At 36.3% G+C, this 18,216-nt stretch overlaps 4 protein-coding genes across 4 annotated transcripts in view; 2 read left to right on the forward strand and 2 right to left on the reverse strand.

Moving 5' to 3' along the window:
• Positions 1-476: 476 nt before the first annotated feature.
• On the forward strand, positions 477-5,015 carry LOC108618299 (NECAP-like protein CG9132). Its single transcript, XM_018014273.2, has 4 exons — positions 477-678; positions 1,461-1,857; positions 2,655-2,869; positions 2,939-5,015. The coding sequence occupies exons 1-4, from the start codon at positions 596-598 to the stop codon at positions 2,988-2,990; spliced, it is 747 nt and encodes a 248-aa protein (XP_017869762.1). The 5' UTR covers positions 477-595; the 3' UTR covers positions 2,991-5,015.
• A 904-nt stretch (positions 5,016-5,919) lies between these two features.
• Positions 5,920-10,928, reverse strand: LOC108618298 (uncharacterized). Its single transcript, XM_018014272.2, has 5 exons — positions 10,183-10,928; positions 8,249-8,338; positions 7,973-8,159; positions 7,624-7,869; positions 5,920-6,194 (listed from the first exon to the last, which is right to left on the reverse strand). The coding sequence occupies exons 1-5, from the start codon at positions 10,358-10,360 to the stop codon at positions 6,071-6,073; spliced, it is 825 nt and encodes a 274-aa protein (XP_017869761.1). The 5' UTR covers positions 10,361-10,928; the 3' UTR covers positions 5,920-6,070.
• A 288-nt stretch (positions 10,929-11,216) lies between these two features.
• Positions 11,217-13,839, reverse strand: Sap30 (SIN3-associated polypeptide 30). The gene is made up of 3 exons (XM_089474185.1): positions 13,685-13,839; positions 13,011-13,611; positions 11,217-12,916 (listed from the first exon to the last, which is right to left on the reverse strand). The coding sequence occupies exons 2-3, from the start codon at positions 13,404-13,406 to the stop codon at positions 12,785-12,787; spliced, it is 528 nt and encodes a 175-aa protein (XP_089330311.1). The 5' UTR covers positions 13,407-13,611; positions 13,685-13,839; the 3' UTR covers positions 11,217-12,784.
• A 343-nt stretch (positions 13,840-14,182) lies between these two features.
• Positions 14,183-18,216, forward strand: part of CanA-14F (Calcineurin A at 14F) — a 31,962-nt gene continuing 27,928 nt past the window's right edge. Inside the window, exon 1 of the mRNA XM_089474171.1 lies at positions 14,183-14,341. The gene's annotated coding sequence lies outside the window, so the exon portion shown is untranslated. The remainder of the gene's footprint in view (positions 14,342-18,216) is intronic.

Raw genomic sequence — 18,216 nt, forward strand, 5'->3', positions numbered from 1 at the left:
AAAAAAACTATTCTCACAAGAAAAGGAAAAAAAAGGGAATCGCACTGAACTTATATCGGTTGGTAATTTATATCGATTGTTTTTCGTAATCGTACAGTGAGGTCATTATCAACATCTAAAAATTGCATGTCTAATTAAAAATTAATTAAAACTTTGATCAGCTATCATAAATCTACATAAAATACGCGTCCTCAACTCAAAAATTCTAGAAAATGTATTTTCAAACAGTATCGATACTCCACGAAACATTGTCATCGTGCCGCGCGTGCGTTGTCAACATATTTAAATTGTGTATATTTAATAAACAGCTAAGTAAGATAAGCTCTATCGCTAGAAATCAGAAAATCAACATCATAAAGGTAAAGGCTATAATATCATCCGCGATATATTCTTCTGGTAGATATATCAAAAAAATACTAACCGATTTAGTTTCAAAACATATTTTTGTGGAGGCCCCCGATTAGCCCCATTATCGATATTTGGCATCGATTGTTTGACAGCTCCACAGTATATGTAGTTGTAAGCTTAAAGTTATAAACGGAACTCGTAGGCAGGATAATAAACAATAGTATTAATTCAAAAATAATAATAAAACATGGAGTATGAAAGTGTGCTGATTGTAAAGCCCGAGGTATTTATATATAAAATACCGCCACGCGCTAGCAACAGAGGATACAGGTGAGATATCATCTACTATACAAGAAATTCTGCTGCAAGAAAAAAACACAAAATTTTGCTTAGTTGTTGTTGCTATGTTCTCTGGTGCAATTGAAAGTTTCGTGATTTCATGCAGAGACGCCCCCACATACCACACATACGCACACCGTGTATACATATTGTTTGTGGCTGTGTATGCGCGCGTGAGAAATGCATAAATTATGTTAAAAATGCGCAAGGCACGGAAAAGAGATTGAAATATGTGGCAAAGAGACACAGCAAAAGCAATATAGCCAAGGTTAAGAAAAACCATTGACTATTGTTGTTGATTGCTGGTGCCTCCTTTGAAGTTCAATATCAATTGATTTTTTTATTTTTTTAATTTGTTGTTTTTGTATGCAGTTGTGTGTGTGTTTTTTTTTTTTTTTTTATTTGAGCGGCCAGTTTGCAGTTTCTCTTAATTGCTGTACATTTCACTTGCAAGTGAAATGTTTGTATGTATATGCATTTGCGTGCGCGCTCGTCTATCTATATGTATGTATGCAGATGTGTGTGCGTGTGTATGTGGCCAAAGCTTTTGTATATGTATAATTGTTTTTGTTGTTACTTTTGTTGACTTTCTTTGTTTTCGCTTAAAGCGTTCACTAAGCTGAAACATACAAAATACAAAATACATACATGCACACATGCATACATACATATAGATGCACATGCCATTCAAGTAAACAATGTTTATTAACGGAACGAGGCAAAATAAAAAGTAAAAAAATAAAAACAAAAAAAAAAACTCTTCAAACCCACAGAGCAGCGGACTGGAACCTCAAAGAGCCCACCTGGACCGGACGAATGCGCTTGGTGGCCAAGGGCACCGCCTGCATACTGAAGCTGGAGGATAAGACGAGCGGCGCTCTGTTTGCCAATTGCCCCATCGATACATATCCCGGCGTAGCCATCGAAGCGGTCTCGGACAGCTCACGCTACTTTGTTATACGCGTCCAGGACGACAATGGTCGATCGGCGTTCTTGGGTTTGGGCTTTGGTGATCGTTCCGATTCGTTCGATTTGAATGTGGCGTTACAGGATCACTTCAAATGGGTAAAAAATCAGGAGCAAATCGAAAAGGAGAAAACCGAACCCAAACAGGAGCTGGATCTGGGCTTCAAGGAGGGCGAGACCATTAAAATCAACATGCGGATAACGGTAAGTGATTTGAAGAATCACATGAATCACCACTAAAAATGCTATGCAAAATGTTCGACTTATATGTGTAGCCGACTAGCAAATACCGCGTAATCAGCTCTTTAGTTGGATGAATTTGAGATACTTATCCGATATTTATAGCTGCTTTGAGAAACGGCGATAATATATGAGGATACTGCATAGATGAATGAATAGATAGATAGCAGCTCAGTAAAATTTTTGACTAACCGACAAGACGAGATCACGCACTCAACTTTTTAGTTAGTGCTTTACAACCTTCAAAAAAAAAAAACGATAATATTGTATATAAATGAAGCTATTGGATGGCTGAATGTCTTCCCAATACAGTTGTTAAGAATGGCAATAATGTAAGAATTGGGATATATGTATGTATTTCATCCAAGCATATGAATGAATGTCGTGGTCATCGTATATCTTTGCAGAGAAGCAAATTTTGAATTTTAAATGCTGCAAATTCTTATTCTGATTGATCCATTTATAGTATCATACATCCGAAATTATTGGAGATATATGTAGGTTGAGTTTAACTGTTCTCGTTTATCTTGTAGCTATATATCTTGTATTATAATATCTATAACACTTTCAACACTTGACTTTCTGATCTTCGGATCTTCTTCTTCATATATAGTAATAAGTGTTAAGTGTTTAATAGAATATAATAGTGATTTCTCAGTATAATCTATATTATATTTGACCTTCTGCTACCGATATTTATGATCAAATATTAAGTTCACTCATATCTGACCCAATCTCCACTTGCTTTGCTTTACTTACAGAAAAAGGATGGCTCGGAGGGCAGCTCGCGTACTGGCAAGGGCAAGAGTACTGGTGGTGTGCTGCCACCGCCACCTGGTGGCTTAGCCAAGATCGCACCACCGCCGGCTGCGCCGGCTGCAGCGACACTGCGCCAGAGTCCGGCCGCGTCGCCGGCACACAGGACGAGCGGCGGCGGCGGCGCCGGAACGGAATGGACCGATTACGCATCCGCTGGGTAAGCTGCCAGCACCATGATACACCCAAATTGCATTCAGCTATTTCATTACTCTCCTCTTCTTTCCAGCGGCAATCAAGGTCAACAGAATTCGGCAAATGCCAATTGGGTTCAGTTTTAGGCTGGGACCAGCGCAATGCGTCACGCACCGGTTTTGTGTAAAGGCTCTTAAATGCTTCTTCGTCTTCTTTTTTTTTTGCACACCCATACACACGCACGCACGGAAATACACACACACATACACACAACTTAAACCCACTATTACGATTTGATATATATGTGTATATATATATAACAGAATTAAGTCCGTTAACGTTAAATTTATAAATCGTTTTGTTCATCGACATAATGAGCACGATATATACATATATATAGGTTCGCATTACATTTTATATATATAATATATATGTACACATATATACTCACATATATATATACATATATATGTTCCAACGTACGACTTTCAAGGTATTTCAACTTAAGTGTTTCTTTTGAGGAATGTAAAGCATGAACAGAGAGTGGCATGAAACACCCACACACACATATATATAAAAGAGAGAGGGAGATGGAGAAAGAATGGGAGAGAACAGTTTGTGTTCGACTTGGAAATGTAGCACTAAAACATTCCGTTTAGGGCAAGGCATTGTAATTAGTTCAAAAAACAAAACAAAAAAAGTATCGTTATCGTTATCGTTAAACAGTCGATTATAAATTTCTTTACAAATTTTATTTTTCACATTGTTTTACACACACACATACTACCACGCAAACAATCACACGTCTAAAATGAAATGAAAAATAGAATTACAATGAAGAAAGAAAAAAAATAACAATTATAACTCAATTTATTTAAGTGTGCTAGAAATTGCAACAAACAAAAAATGCAGAAAATCTTTTTAACAATTTTGTTGATAGCTCTAGTTAAGAAAAAAACAAAACAAAACAAAGAACGAACATAAACAAAAATCAAATTAAATTGTGTTTTGCTGCGCAGCATTTCAAACTGTTGCTGCGTTTATTTTGTTGCTGTTGATAAAATACTAGATGCGATTTAATAAATTCTGTTCAAATAATATTTATATATACATATATATATATATATAGCTGTAACTGGCACAGTTGTACTATTTCCGTAATGCAAATCTTATATTCTGTTAATCGATGAAGAGAGAGAGAGAGAAAAAAAAAAGAAAAACAAAAACACATTTAAGCTTGCAGTTCTGTTACAGTTGGACAGCCACTGCTCGCGGGGCCACCAGTGGGCCTGCTGCACAGTTTGACAGCCTCGCTACGTTGCAATCGTCTTGTTTTGTATTAGTTAATTAATTCCCCCCGAATTAATGTACATGTAATTAATTGCCAGCTGTGCAGTTTATAAAATAATAAAAAATATATGTACACATCTATTAATATAAATATACAAAAAATAAAAATATATATAATGAATATGAAAATAAAAAATAGCAATGAATTTCAATGTACAAACTCTTGAGTTTTTCTTTTCAACTAAATTTCCCATGTGTAAAAAGTACTTTCCAATTGGAAAGTCCAATTGGCACGAACGTTGCCCAATTGGACGATCTAGCTATCTCTTTCTGTTCAACCCATCTTTATGCCCTTTAAATTGTAAAAAAAGCGAAATAATTAAAATATATATGAAAAAATATTTAAATTATTTGTCAATTATAACTTATAGTAATTTTTAAGCAATTTACTATTTTTGCTCATATCTTCTTAAAACTATAGTTTTTTTTTAGCAACTATTTTATTTATATATATATAAACCAAACATTTGTATAAACCAACAAAAAATAAAAGTATATCAAGGTTTTTTTTTTAATTTTTAAGTTTTTATTTAACTTATAGTGGGTTTCTTCTTAATCTTGTATAATAATTTTTCTCATTTTAATTGCTTTTATTTATTTATAATTTTTTTTCGTACTTATGTTTTGTTTTTTTTTTTTTCTTTTTTTTTTTTTTAAGGTATAATTGTTAAGCATATTTGTTAAATTTATTACAACTCAAATATTTGCATAGGACTTCTTTTAATACATGAAATTTTAGTACGTGTTTTTCTATGTTCATGTTTTCCTTCTGTTCTCGTTTCTTGTTTTTTTTTTTTTTTTTTTTTTTTTTTTTTTTTTTACATACACTCAAGTTCATCATCGTTTTCTCATTACTCATATACATAGATGCATGTGGCGGGCTCTATACGAATAAATATAGATGTATTTTATCTGGCTAACTACACAATGCGGTCAATTTGCCGCCAAGATCAAACATCGTACCATCATCGGATTATCGTCTCGTCTAAATGTTAATAATTTTTAATTTGAATTTTGTTTGCTTTTGTTGTATTTTTTCAGCTGGCCTTTTAGTGGATTTTTGGGTGCTCAGAGTTTTGGGGAAGCGTTACGATCGTGTTGCGAATTGTATTATTCAGATGATTTATACACACACACAAATAAATAAATAGCGATAATTGTAGTACGTACATACATAAGGTTGCCCTTTGAAAATGTTTTATGCGTTCTATTCGTCTGCCTTATATATACAATTACAACAACTTATATATACAATTTTTGGCTTTGAACAGTATGTGATTGTGTGTGTGCGCGTATGTATGTGTTATACTACGCTACATATAACTCCCGTGTGTGTGTGTGTATGTGTGTTAACATAATATTTTCGCTATGTTTTTTGGACCACCTCTTGACTTGAAAAATGTACAACAAAAGCGTTTTATGCTTAATCATAAACTAAAGCTAACTTATGCTGCTCTGTGTCTGTGTATGAGTGTGTGCATGCATTTGTGTATGTGTGTGTGTATCTGTGTCTGTAGTGCTTGTGGCAGCTAAACGCAGTAACAAGAAATTTACGGCATAAATATAAACAAAATTTAACATTATAATAGTACTGAAACTATTTATCCTATTTCGCGGCTAACTGCCACACACACACACCCACATCACGCACATACATTTATTACACACAAACTCATGTGCACACACTGTGTGTAACGGTAACTGCTACCATCAACAGTTATCTGTTCTCCCCAACTCCCCTGACTTGTGTTGTTGCATTTCATTTTTCGGTGTGTACAAGCGTGGGTCAATCCATGTGTGTGTGGGAGTGTGTGTGTGGTTTTGTCTATATATATATATATGTGTGTGTGTGGCGCTGAATGACGCTGGATGCTGATTACATAAAGCGCTGACGTTTACTGGTGTAGTGGCAAATGTCCATTTTGTCATCGATGGGACTGCCGGGACGCTTGCAATGGCGCGCGATTTCGTTGGCAACAAATGCAAATAGCTCCGGTCCTCTGTGGAGAAAGAGAAGGCAAATGCAATTAGTATACTAATATAATATGTATTTATATATGTATGTATGTATATTCTCATATTTATAAGCTAATGAATCATCAAGCGCAAATTAAATCCACTTTTCACCTCAAGCCTAACTCAAGCTGCATCTGGATTGATGATCGTATCTATAGGAAATACTGTGCATATAAAAACAAATATATGAGTCACAGGTCATTCATACTAAAAAGAAAAATGAGTAAGAATGTTACAATCGTGCACTCCCGACTTCATAACACTCATTCACACTTCGAAAAGAGTTAAATACTGCTCGGGAAGGTCTATACTGTTCAAGCAAAGGTCTATAATAAGTTAACTTTAGCTCGAGCTCTATGGTAATAACCCCCATATAGCCTGATGTGCCACATGGCTGATGATCCATACAGAATAGTGTTACCTATCTATAAAGAATCGGAACATCAAGAGTTGCACAATTTAATGGATCTGCCCCTAAAACTGTGAAGAATTTATATATTTGTGGCTTTCACATTTCAAAATTCAATACCACGTAACACCTGAAAAAATCTATATTCTGTACGTTCTATACGAACTATAATAATTTCGGATTTAACATCTCATAGAGCGAAGCTACAGTGGTGTATGGCTTCAAAGTATCAAGTCTGTAGTATGACAGACGGGCGAACATTTCACAAAGCCAATATACTCCTTTTAACTTCATGAGCGAGTATATAAATAATAATTAAGTCTGTCTAAATGCTCGAATGCAGGCAGAGAAATTGATACCATAAAGATATATAATATATATATATATATATATATAAATGTATGCTAGTATCATGTACTATAGATTTTTAACGATATCATTGTAGTTCGGCTATTTTCCGATAAGTTCAATCAAACCTTAATAAACTTTTGTGAGCAGGTAGAAAAATTGATATCATATAAATATACATATATCCATATATATATATATATATATGTACATGTAAACATTACAGAGTCGGTCAAATCCTCCCCTCTCACTAATCATTTAACTCTACTTATTTTCAATGGATTTAAATAAGATCGGTTCTCATAATTTGGTATACAAATTAATATGAGATTTGAAGATGTATTCTAATTCAATCTAGGATAGAATTCACCTAATACAAACCACTAAAAACGAGCAATCTAGGCTAGGCTAAGCTATTCAATCTAGAATATGTTTAAATAGTAGTATATAAAATAATCAACTATTAACTAGTTGGCAAAGCGTATAAAATTAATAAATAATATAAAAATATTATATAAAATAATTGATAAGCAATGCTCTCTTCATTATACAAGTGATTATATACTTGGAAAGTAATCTATATTGATGCATGACAAACTGCAGGCTTCTTCTACAGTCTGGGCACGCCTCTATTCAACATATTTGGAAATAATTACCGTGGACGCAAAACCAAGGCCTCCTTGAAGGTGTGCAGATCATCTCCGATGCCGCCAGTGGAGCCCACTGAGGCCTGAGCACCGGCGGCGCTAAGCAAATGCGTTGGCTGTCCGCCGACGGTGGGTGGCATCATGTTCAGTCCGTTGCTGGCAAAGCCTATCGCCGGGCCAGTGACGCTATTGCTGCTACTGTTCACTTGATGGTGATGCAGTCCACCACATTGATGGTGCTCTGGCTTAGGCGACCTGTGCGATAGAGACAGCCAGAGTAAGGGAGAGAGAGAGAGGGAGAGTGAGAGTAAAAATTAGTTCAATGGATGTGCTCGGCGGCCCTAGATGTCGGACTCACCGACGATTGGCATGTGGATTCGTTGGTTGTGTTGGCAGCGGCTTTCCGGCTAAATACGCCAGCAGATCCTCTCGCCTTATCATGCGTCGTTTTTTGCTGCGCGCCCAATCGGCCAATTCGCGTGTGCGTCTTTGGTAGCCGCATTGTATGGCAGCGTCGCTGGTGCGTTTGAGACCATCACATGATTCTAGAATATATACATATATTATTATATTATATGCAAGCCTGGGAGGGCAGCAGCCAAATCAGTCGTCAGTCGGTAGGTTCGCTGCTCACCTTTGTAGAGTGTTGTCACAGTGCCAGCTGCGGTCTGAAAAGGCAGCCACAGTGCCCCAGTCTCTGAAGAAAATGTGTTGGAAGAGCGCTCTGCAGATAATAAAAACAAAATGAACCCAGGAAACTGCATTATTATTGAGTAGGTAATGCTATTATTAATATTAAATTCATCATTCCACATGCTCTAAATTGTTTAATTAATTTCTACAATAATTAAAATCTCATAGCCTAATATATTTTCAATTAATGCGTATTATATTTAATAAACTAAATAAATAGTAAAATCGACTATTATAATTATTTTATGCTCTAAATAGTTTCATTACTTCCTCAGTAATTTAAATCCATTAAAATAATATTTTCTGTTTATTATAAATTCTTAAGTATTTTTTAGGCATTGATTCTCCAAAAATACCAACAAAAAATCAAAGTATTAATTTTTTTTTTATGCACAATTAGTTCAGTTGTTTATATATCAAACATCATATATATATATACCATACTATCTATGCTTATATTCATATATAAACAATGGCTTGTAAATTTGCAAGCTATTCAGTTTTTTAATTGTTTTCGTTTAGATCAGTTGGTTATTTATTCTATATCAAATAACAGCGAGAATGAATAAATATCCAGACTGAAAGATCGCCTAGGGAAATTGTTCTCTTGTCTCACTCTATCTATCTCACTCTCTGTGCAATGGACAGCACCTGCTGCTGCTGCTGCATGTACAAAAGGCACAGGGAAAAGGACCAAAAAGCAACTTGCCGTTATTGATCCGCAGTGCATACGGCAATAGCAAATGACGACAATGCGGCGGGCAAGTGAGCGAGTGCAAGCGAGATAGCAGTAGAAACCAGATTATATATACATATACATATACATATACATATGTATTGCAATCAAAAGAAACGGAAATAAGGAGCATTAGAAACGTTTGGGTTCAACTAGCAGCAGCAGCTACAACAATAACAATAATAACAAAAAAATGAGAGTGAAGAGAAGAGGCAAATACATATACATATACATATGCCGCTAGGGCGGAGGCGGCGACTGCGACGTCAGCAGCCGCAGCATCAGCTTCCACTCTCAGCATCGATTGTCAAAACAGCTGTTTGTCAAATGCTACTTTTTTTTTTCGTAAATGACGCACTATATTTATGCATACACACACATATATGTACATACATATGTACATATATGTATATACATACTCATGCAAAGAGATACTTTACAAAAAACATTTAGCTATGTTAAACAAAAATAATAATAAATAAATGGAAAATCTAGAGAGTATCATGTCAATTCCTAAGGATAATCAAATGATGTTTTTTGTTGCTCTGCGCTGCGCAGCGCAAATGTTATTACGTTTCTGCTTTCCCCTCGTTCGTGTTTTTTTTTCTTTTTTCTTTCCTACATTCAAAGAGGAACATCAAAAACCGAACTCATGACAGAGACACACATCTATTGCATTGCAGGCCCTTTTGCTGCAGTTTGATAATGCGTAGATTGCAAACGAATATGGGGAGAATAGAAAATGTGGAGAATTTTAAGGCGTGTGAATGATGCCTGCAAGAGCAGCAGCAGCAGCGCCACCAACAAACTTTCAAACACATACACAAGCGTTGGGCTAGAGCTTAAAAGCCGGGCCTGTTGTATACATGCACTTGTTGTTGTTGTTATTATTATTGTTGTTGCCTGACAGGCAGGCTGCACGGTCGCTATTAATATGCTCATCCAAACTATTTTTATGCACACACACACACACCCACACACACGGATGTGTACATGCATGTGTATATATGTGTATGCATGTGATATTATACGTCGAATAGAAATGTAGCAGAGTCTATCATAAACAAAATTGACTCGGAGAGGCGAAGAGGGAACAGAACTTTACCACAAGGATGCACTGGACGCTTGGGGCCACTTACCGCGATAGAGCTGCGCCACTGCAGTGGCCGAGTCCTGGAATGCGCCCCAGACGGTGCTCAAATTGTTATCGCTCTGACGCACAAACTCGCGCTCGTATTCATCATTCTGGCCGGTGATTTCTCGATGGCATTGCTCCTCGAACCAGCTCTCCTCGCCCCCGGATTCTTGTTGCTGCATTCTGTGTGTCTATGTGTGGGTTGTGGGATGGTGGGCACGGGATCGATCGCTGGCTATTGTTGTTGTGTTTGTTGTTATTGTTGATACGATTATTGCAATTATATTATTGGTGCGGCATTCCGTCGAGTCGTTTGCGATTCCCTAAAACTTTTTGGACTCCTTTTTCGAGTCCACCGACGGCCTTTGACTTCTGCTGCTGATTCTGCTTCCTCTTAGCAGCGACAACGACGACAGCAGCACGCACTGACACATACAAATACACTGAAACATACACACGTACGTCGACACACACACACTAGCACGCACGCTTCTTCGTGTGTGTGTGGGTCTTTGTATGTAGCGTTGGTTAATCTGTGTGCCGAGTCCCTCTTTCTTGGCGTTGCGACGGTCCGCCAAGACAATTAAGATACGATCCAGTTGCCTAATAGACTCTACTGCGTCGGAGCAATTTAGATATTAAATATGAATACGCTTGACACCAGTTAAAACTCAGCACGCAGCACATTTGTATGTTAACCACCACAAAAAATGAACTAAGCTAGAGGTGTGAGAGCTTATCGACTAAAATATCGATAATTGTTTAAATAACAAATACCAGTGGTGCCAATCAACGAGTGTTTACATTCCGTGAGTTACTCAAATAACACACTATCATCGATTACTCAGAATTATGTTTCAGAACGAAATAAATATCGATTAAAAAGATATGAGTTCAAAAACCCGCGCATTCAATTGAATGGCATGGCGAACCCTTCATTTCCATTTATTTCCCTTTCATTTTTTTCTATTCATTCTGAATTTATAGTATACTCGTTTGTTCCTTACAATTATATTCCAGTAGTAAGTAAAATACACGTTTCATTTTTTTAAAACAATATTCTCATGTATATTTTCTACTAAGGTTCATTATTATTAATTGCTACCCGAATAAAACGAGAAGTGCTTTCAATTTGTAAATGAAATGAAAAACATTTTGCTTTTTATTGCCACACGCACATTTGTTTAGACCCTTGCAGATGATAATTAACGTATAACCAATCTCGTTTATAAGTATTTACCAAATAGTCAGGCAGTTTTAAGGCTCTTAGGGAACAACAGCCGAAGAGATCAAACTACTTCTATATAATCTATAACTATATCTGCATTTGGTAGAATATATGTGTATATAACACTTCTGCAAGGGTTTTTCAATTTTTATTTTCTGATTTTTTTTTTTTTTTTTTTTGCGAGCGAGCGAACGAGCATAGAGCCGAAGACGGCAGATTTTGATCAAAATTCAAAATGTTTTTAGTTTCAGTTTCAGTTTTTTTTTTTTTTTTTTACATTAGAAATTAGTTCTTAAAATTCAATATGTTAAAATTACATTTACAATTTAGTTATAATTATTTTAATAATTGTATATTAATAAACAGGTATTCTGCTTAGCTTTTCTCTTCGACTTTTTTTTTCTTTTTTTTTTTTTTTTTTGCTTTTCTTTACGATTTTGTAATTTTTACGTAGAATGTTCTGAAGTACTTGATTGTTGTTCTTATTATTCATTTACATTTCACGTTGGCAGATTTAGAATTTTATTTGATTGCTTTTGGCTAAATTGTTGACAAACAGCATGTAATGAAAGGCTTAGGTAAATGTATTAGTTGCGTTTGGCCCCAAAACTGGGTCATCCTTCATATATATATATATATCTATATACATATGCATATATACATAGCATTAACAACTATGTAAAATTTGTATGATTTTCTTTTCTTTCTGTATAATGAGCTATTAACAACAAACGCTACTATTACTATTCAAAGTTTTTCTTTTTTTTTCCATTGCAACAGTTTTCGTTTATACTATTTTGGGAGCACCAGCAGTGTTTTGTTGTTCCTGTGTGTGAGTGTATGTGTGTATCAGTGCTTAGGCAGGGGATATTTGGGTCAGGCGCAGCTAACAAGGTACAGTGAAGCTAAAGGGTCGCAAAATAATTGCATATTGCTTTTAACTTAACAGCATAATTTTGAAAAATAGTTTGAAAGTTCTTTATAAAAATTGAAATTTTTTACTTTGCTCTAAATCATCCAAATAATGTGGCATTTATTCCTACTCAATAAACAGGGCCGGCCCTGGGCGGCATAAATCTCATGCCCAACACTTCTGTGTATAAAAGTAACCATATTTTGGAAACAAATTTGAAAAAATAATCTTCGTAATAATAATAATATTAATCATAATGATGCGCAAAAAAAGGAAAACCTAGTTTTAATAACAATTGCGCCTAATTCGATTTCACTGTACGCATAGCTAGTGTGACTGTCTGTGTGTCTGTGAGTGGGAGTGTGAAGGGGATAGCTAGCGCTGTTAATCAGCAGCCGGTTAATAACGATAGCGATAACGATAACGAGGGCGATAGCGATACCGCGGCAGCCGACAGAGTTGCGTTCAGGTGGTATCATTGCCAATGCCATTCTTCTGATCCAATTTATTGGATCCCATTTTAACCATATACACAAAGTACGTAATGATCTCCGACTCCTCCTTGATGGGTATTGTCTTGAAGTGCTTCATGATGGTCTGAAATGAGCAATGGGCATTGTTTAATATTTGCAATAAATACAGTTTTTCTTTTAATTAGTATTATATATTGCTTTTGATCGATCGCACTCACATCCGCTAATTGGGCCCGCTTCATGCCCTGCCGCGTCTGCACCTTGAAGTGGCGCTTGTAGCGACGCAGCGCGGACAGATTCAGCTGATAGAGATCGGGAAAGTTTGGCAAATCGGTGTCCGTTTCGTTGCTATCGTCCTCGCTGTCCTTGCGTCGTCGCTTCGTCCGCACCGATTGGATGCGCTCCTTGTGATAGTCGCAGATGTAAATGTGCTGCGCACTGGGATCGCTGCTCAGCTTGAGGCGCTTCTGGGCCACCGTCTTCTGTATCCGTTTGCTGTAGCTGGCGTAGCCGGCCTGATTTCGGCACCTTTCCATGTCGTCGATCAGGCAGCATGTTTGGTCCGTGAGGCCACCGCGCGAGTCCTCCTCGCCGGTGCTGAATCCGTTGTTCATGGTCAATTTGTAGCTGTTATTGTTGTTTTAGCTGTTGTTGTTGCTGCTATTGTTGTTGTTGCTGCTGCTTTGTGTGCGTTTGGGCAGGGATATGCAACGGGTATATGTATTTATATATATAAATATATATGCATATATATTTATATATATTTCTATGTATATTTCCACTAAATTTGAACTGTGCGTTGGCGAAGGCAATAAACGACTAAATTTTAACACAATCGCGAAATATACTTTTGTTGTTTAACATACGAATTTTAACTTTGTAATTTTGTTACCTTCTCTCCCACTCTGCTTTCTGCTCTGACTTTGTGCGTTTTTCTCACCCCCCATTCGCCGTAAACATCATCACTTTGCCACTGTGTCGCTCTGTTGTGAACGAGTTCGACTTAACAGTTTGCATGCCGATAACATAACATAACATTCTGTTTACATTGCGTCGCCAGGTTGCATAGACTCACTTTTGCACACACATGTTGCTCCCAATTGCGCTTACGTCGCAACAATATGCATTACGTTGTTGATTCGTATGCGTTACGAATTACCCCTCTCAGCATTGCGCTTTCTAACGTACTGCACGGCAACAACTGTTACTGTTAATATAAAATACCATTTTACTCATTTGCTATTCAATTCATTTCTGTTTTTAAGAAATGAAATAAAGTGGTTGATGAATGTGTTGGTGCAGAATGTAAGGCTGTATTACAGTTGAGCTTTCAGAAATCGATTAGTTATCGGTGCGGACTATTATCGAATTAAAATCGACCTCATCTTCAATATCGATAGTGGCTTCGACTGTTTCTGCAGCACTACTTTTGCGTTGAAACTTCAGCCGGACGTGTATGCGGGAGCGCGTTAGAAATTTGCTTCGAATCAATTTATCGTGCGTCTGCGTCGTTGTGTGAACAAAAAAGTGTAGCAATAATATTGAAAAGGTAAATTGCAAGAAAAATGTTTTTTTTTTGTTGTTTTTTTTTTTTCTTCTGAAATTGTGCGTTATTAATAAAGCCCACACACACAACATACATATCTACATAGAGGGGGCGACGCCAAACGCTGCTGCTGCGACGGCTCAGCAAGCACCAAATTCTCAGCAGCCTCAAAGCTGAGCAACGAACGGACTAGCAACAAACGCCAATTGGAAACACACACACACGTATGCATACATACTGCGAAGTACATATGTATAATTCCAATATGACTGAACTAAGACGTGCTCTGATGTGCGTGTGTGTATGAAAACGTATTTTTTGTTTTTTTTTTTTTTTTTTTGATCCCACATAAGTACATGTATGTAAATGAGGAACAACTCAACGTACATATTTAAAAGAAAAATCATAATAACAAAAACAAAAAAAAATCGGCTCAATGACCGCGGTGCTAGTTGTTTTTTGCATTCCTTTTCCATTTCGATTTTCCAATTGGCCAAATGGCAGAACATAAAAGCTGAAAGATACACGCGCCCCCGCCCCAAACCACATACGCCAAAAAGTGCAACGAGTGAGAAATAACAGTGTGCCCATTTCATACATACGTACATATTTATATATGTATATAAGTACATGTATGTATGTCCATGTAAAATTATAGATGTATGTTTGTATGCATTTAAAGTTAGCATACCATCACATATAAATATGTATGTATGTATGTATTTAATTATTCAACATCTCTACAAATAAACCATGCAAAAATGTTGTAAATTCTATCGTCTCATCCGTGTGCTTGTGTGTGTTAAAAATAAAATCAAATCCAAATAACAAACAAATGTAACAAAAAAATAATAATAACTGTAGATGCTGTATACATCAAAGGCAATGGGCAAGAGAGATTCCAGAATAACAGTAAAATTCATAAAGACGAAAAGCTTATGTATTTGTGCACGAGTATATACTCGTGCATGTGTGCGTGCGTGTGTGCAAACAAGCAAGAGATTTTCTGTGAAAGAGAGCAGAGCCGCACGTAAATTACGGTGCTTGTGTGATGCGACGTGGTGTATGCGTGTGTGTGTGTGTGTGTGTGTGTATGTGTATGTGTGTGCGGGACAGGACACCAAGCAAAAGCAACAACGAAAATTTTCATGCTATAGAAGTTGGGGAGGATAGCTGACTGGGTGGCCTCCTGCTGGCAGGAGGCTGATGATGGGGCATAACTTTTTTTAGCTGACGCTGTTATCGCTGTTGCTGCGCAGTCGCTAACGCTGCCAGCGTCGCAGCCTGTGCACTAGTTTTGTTTTTTTTTTTTCTCCTACTTTTTTTTTTCTATTTGTTGCTGTCAAGCACAACTCAAAACATTAAAAAAAAAAGAAGATGGGAAGCAAAAATGAAAAAAAAAAAAAGAAATTGATGCAAGCTGCAAGGAGTCAGCTCACTGGTTGTCCTTGAGCGGTACAGCCTCGACTCCAAACTCCATCCAGGGTCGCGCTCGCGCCTCTCTCTTTCTCTCTTTCTTTGTGTGTGTGTGTGTGTGTGTGTGTGTGTTTGTGTGTGTGTGTGTGTATTTGCATGGACATCTCTTCAAGGTTTTCCTTTTCTTCATTTTTCCTTTCTTTCCTTTCTGTTTGTATGTTTTCTCTCGAGAAAAATGCATTTCGATGTGTGCTGCATTTTTATAATTCCCGTTGGCTTTAATCGCTAATGCGACACACAATCGCTGGCCCGCATCAACGCTAGCTGATGACCCGGTTAGCTAAATGGATTTTTTATTTATTTTTATTTTTATATTTTGTTGCTTTTAATTGCACGTAGTTCAAACATGCATATGTACATAAAGACATTTGCACATTGCATCAGTGGCTTCGAAGCAACTTTCAAAAATTTTAAATGCACTCCGAAATCTGTAATTCAATTTGATTAAAGCTGAAATAAAAGTCATGGAATTAGAATCGAATTGCCGCTTGGCATTGAAGGTATTTGTAGTATGGTAGGCCTATAAAACTGAGTGCACATTACTGGGTATCTTGAAGCTGAATTCGATGTCAAAACGTCAGGGCGAGCTTATTCTTATTATTTCATACTTTTGTTCTTCAAATTTGTGGCGTAAATCGATAAATTTCGAGCGTCTGTTTGGTTCATAAAATACTCGAAAACTTGGGTATGTAATTTGGCCAATAGATTAGTATCGCTGTTCGATATCTTCTATATTTAAACGCCTTTCATGTTTCACATAAATCAAAAGTAACGTATACGTTAATTAATATTTAGTAAATCGATAAATATCGACAATAGATATTTTGCTATATTCGAGTGTCTTTACACACTTAAATTTGTCATTGTTCATTATTAATGAAGAATATAATATCAGCAGAAGGGCACTCTTTCTCTCTCTCTCTCTCTCTCTCTCTCTTTCTCTATCTTAGCTTACAATATTCATTCCCTAGACTCGATTTCGATATACAATAAACAATAAATGTTAGCACTATCTTGAATTATCTAGTAAAAATTCAATTTTTTTTTAAACGTCCCCATTAATTTACTAAAAGCTGTCCCCATATCAGCTCTACCAGATCTTTGCGCTGACTAAGTGTTTCTGATAATTGACAAACTATCAAAATATAAATGAATATATAGGTATAATATACATATGTATATGCCAATCCACTAACTCTGCTGATTGTTGATTGTAATAATGTCATAAAGCTGTCTAGCGATTTGGTACATATAATTGAAATATGTAGGAGTTCGCCTTGACAAATTAGAATTCGAATCTCCAATCAGAATGTATTAATGTGTAATGTATTAATCGCTTAAAGTAACTACACAATAAAATATTGGTAATATTGACAAAATAATAATTTGATTTATCATTGTCAAAGAAAAGAAAAGATCTTTAAAGGATTTATCAAATTTTAATTATTATAATTCAAGTTTTGAACATTAAAATCATTCTTTTCATTTCTTCATTCACTCAATTGTGCAGCAGACTGCATTCATTGTTTGCTTAATGCAAACGGTTAACCGATTAACCTATTAACCGATTTGCCGTCTGAGCTTTACTGCCTTAGTTTGTGTACGCAACAAATGGAACTTTAATCAAGTTTAGTCCGATGTAAATTTGATATACGAGTCGAGTCGAGTCAGGGCAGAGGTCGCAACAGTTATGCATAGAATTTGATGTAAATTGCATTTGCAAAATAAACAAAGAGCGAGATAGAGAGACCGCACTTTGCCAGTTTGCAGGTGAAAATTGCACATAAGTTAATTATATGCATATTACAACAATTAGCAATGTACGCTCTTTGCTGACAATTGCTGACACTAGCGGCAAATGCAGAGTGCATGGTGCAGCTGATGCCGTTGCTGCTTAATGAATTCATGCGTGGGAGCTTAACAGAGCGGAAGAAGAAGAGTGGGCGAGTGCGAAAGAGAGAGCGAACGATATATTGTGTGAGCAAAATAATTGAAAGAAAAATGAAAATAAAAATAAAGCATAAATAGATTGAAAAGTAAAGCATGACACAGCGCACCAACAACAACAACAGCAAAAACAACAAAAATAACGGCAACAGCAACAATTGCGGAATATCAAATACAATAGAGAACAAAACAAAAAACAAAAACAAAATACGAAACGGCGACTGCTGTTGTTGTTGTTGCTTTCTTTTGTTTTTGTACTCACATTGCGCTAATAATAGCGGGAGCAACTGCTACAACAACAACGACCACCAACTAAAAGTACTGAATTCGTTTAAGAAATACATTTCGTACACACATACATGCATATAAACACACACACACATGCACATATGTTAAGGCAAAACACACAAAAAAAAACATTGGTAAAGGCAACACAGATTTTTGTGTGTGATTTG

Source organism: Drosophila arizonae, chromosome X, assembly GCF_054131065.1.
Source record: "Drosophila arizonae isolate 15081-1271.41 chromosome X, UAZ_ARI_1.0, whole genome shotgun sequence".
NCBI lineage: Eukaryota > Metazoa > Arthropoda > Insecta > Diptera > Drosophilidae > Drosophila > Drosophila arizonae.

What these genes read in the sequence shown, in the direction of transcription:
- Sap30 (XM_089474185.1), bottom strand. Translation starts at nt 13,406, where the DNA reads ATGAACAACGGATTCAGCACCGGCGAGGAGGACTCGCGCGGTGGCCTC. An exon ending in AGCGGGCCCAATTAGCGGAT is followed by an intron (nt 12,917 to 13,010) that starts GTGAGTGCGATC and finishes TGCTCATTTCAG; the next exon opens with ACCATCATGAAGCACTTCAA.
- LOC108618299 (XM_018014273.2), top strand. Translation starts at nt 596, where the DNA reads ATGGAGTATGAAAGTGTGCTGATTGTAAAGCCCGAGGTATTTATATAT. An exon ending in AAATCAACATGCGGATAACG is followed by an intron (nt 1,858 to 2,654) that starts GTAAGTGATTTG and finishes CTTTACTTACAG; the next exon opens with AAAAAGGATGGCTCGGAGGG. An exon ending in ACCGATTACGCATCCGCTGG is followed by an intron (nt 2,870 to 2,938) that starts GTAAGCTGCCAG and finishes TCTTCTTTCCAG; the next exon opens with CGGCAATCAAGGTCAACAGA.
- LOC108618298 (XM_018014272.2), bottom strand. Translation starts at nt 10,360, where the DNA reads ATGCAGCAACAAGAATCCGGGGGCGAGGAGAGCTGGTTCGAGGAGCAA. An exon ending in AGTGGCGCAGCTCTATCGCG is followed by an intron (nt 8,339 to 10,182) that starts GTAAGTGGCCCC and finishes TATTATCTGCAG; the next exon opens with AGCGCTCTTCCAACACATTT. An exon ending in GCCTTGGTTTTGCGTCCACG is followed by an intron (nt 6,195 to 7,623) that starts GTAATTATTTCC and finishes CTTTCTCCACAG; the next exon opens with AGGACCGGAGCTATTTGCAT.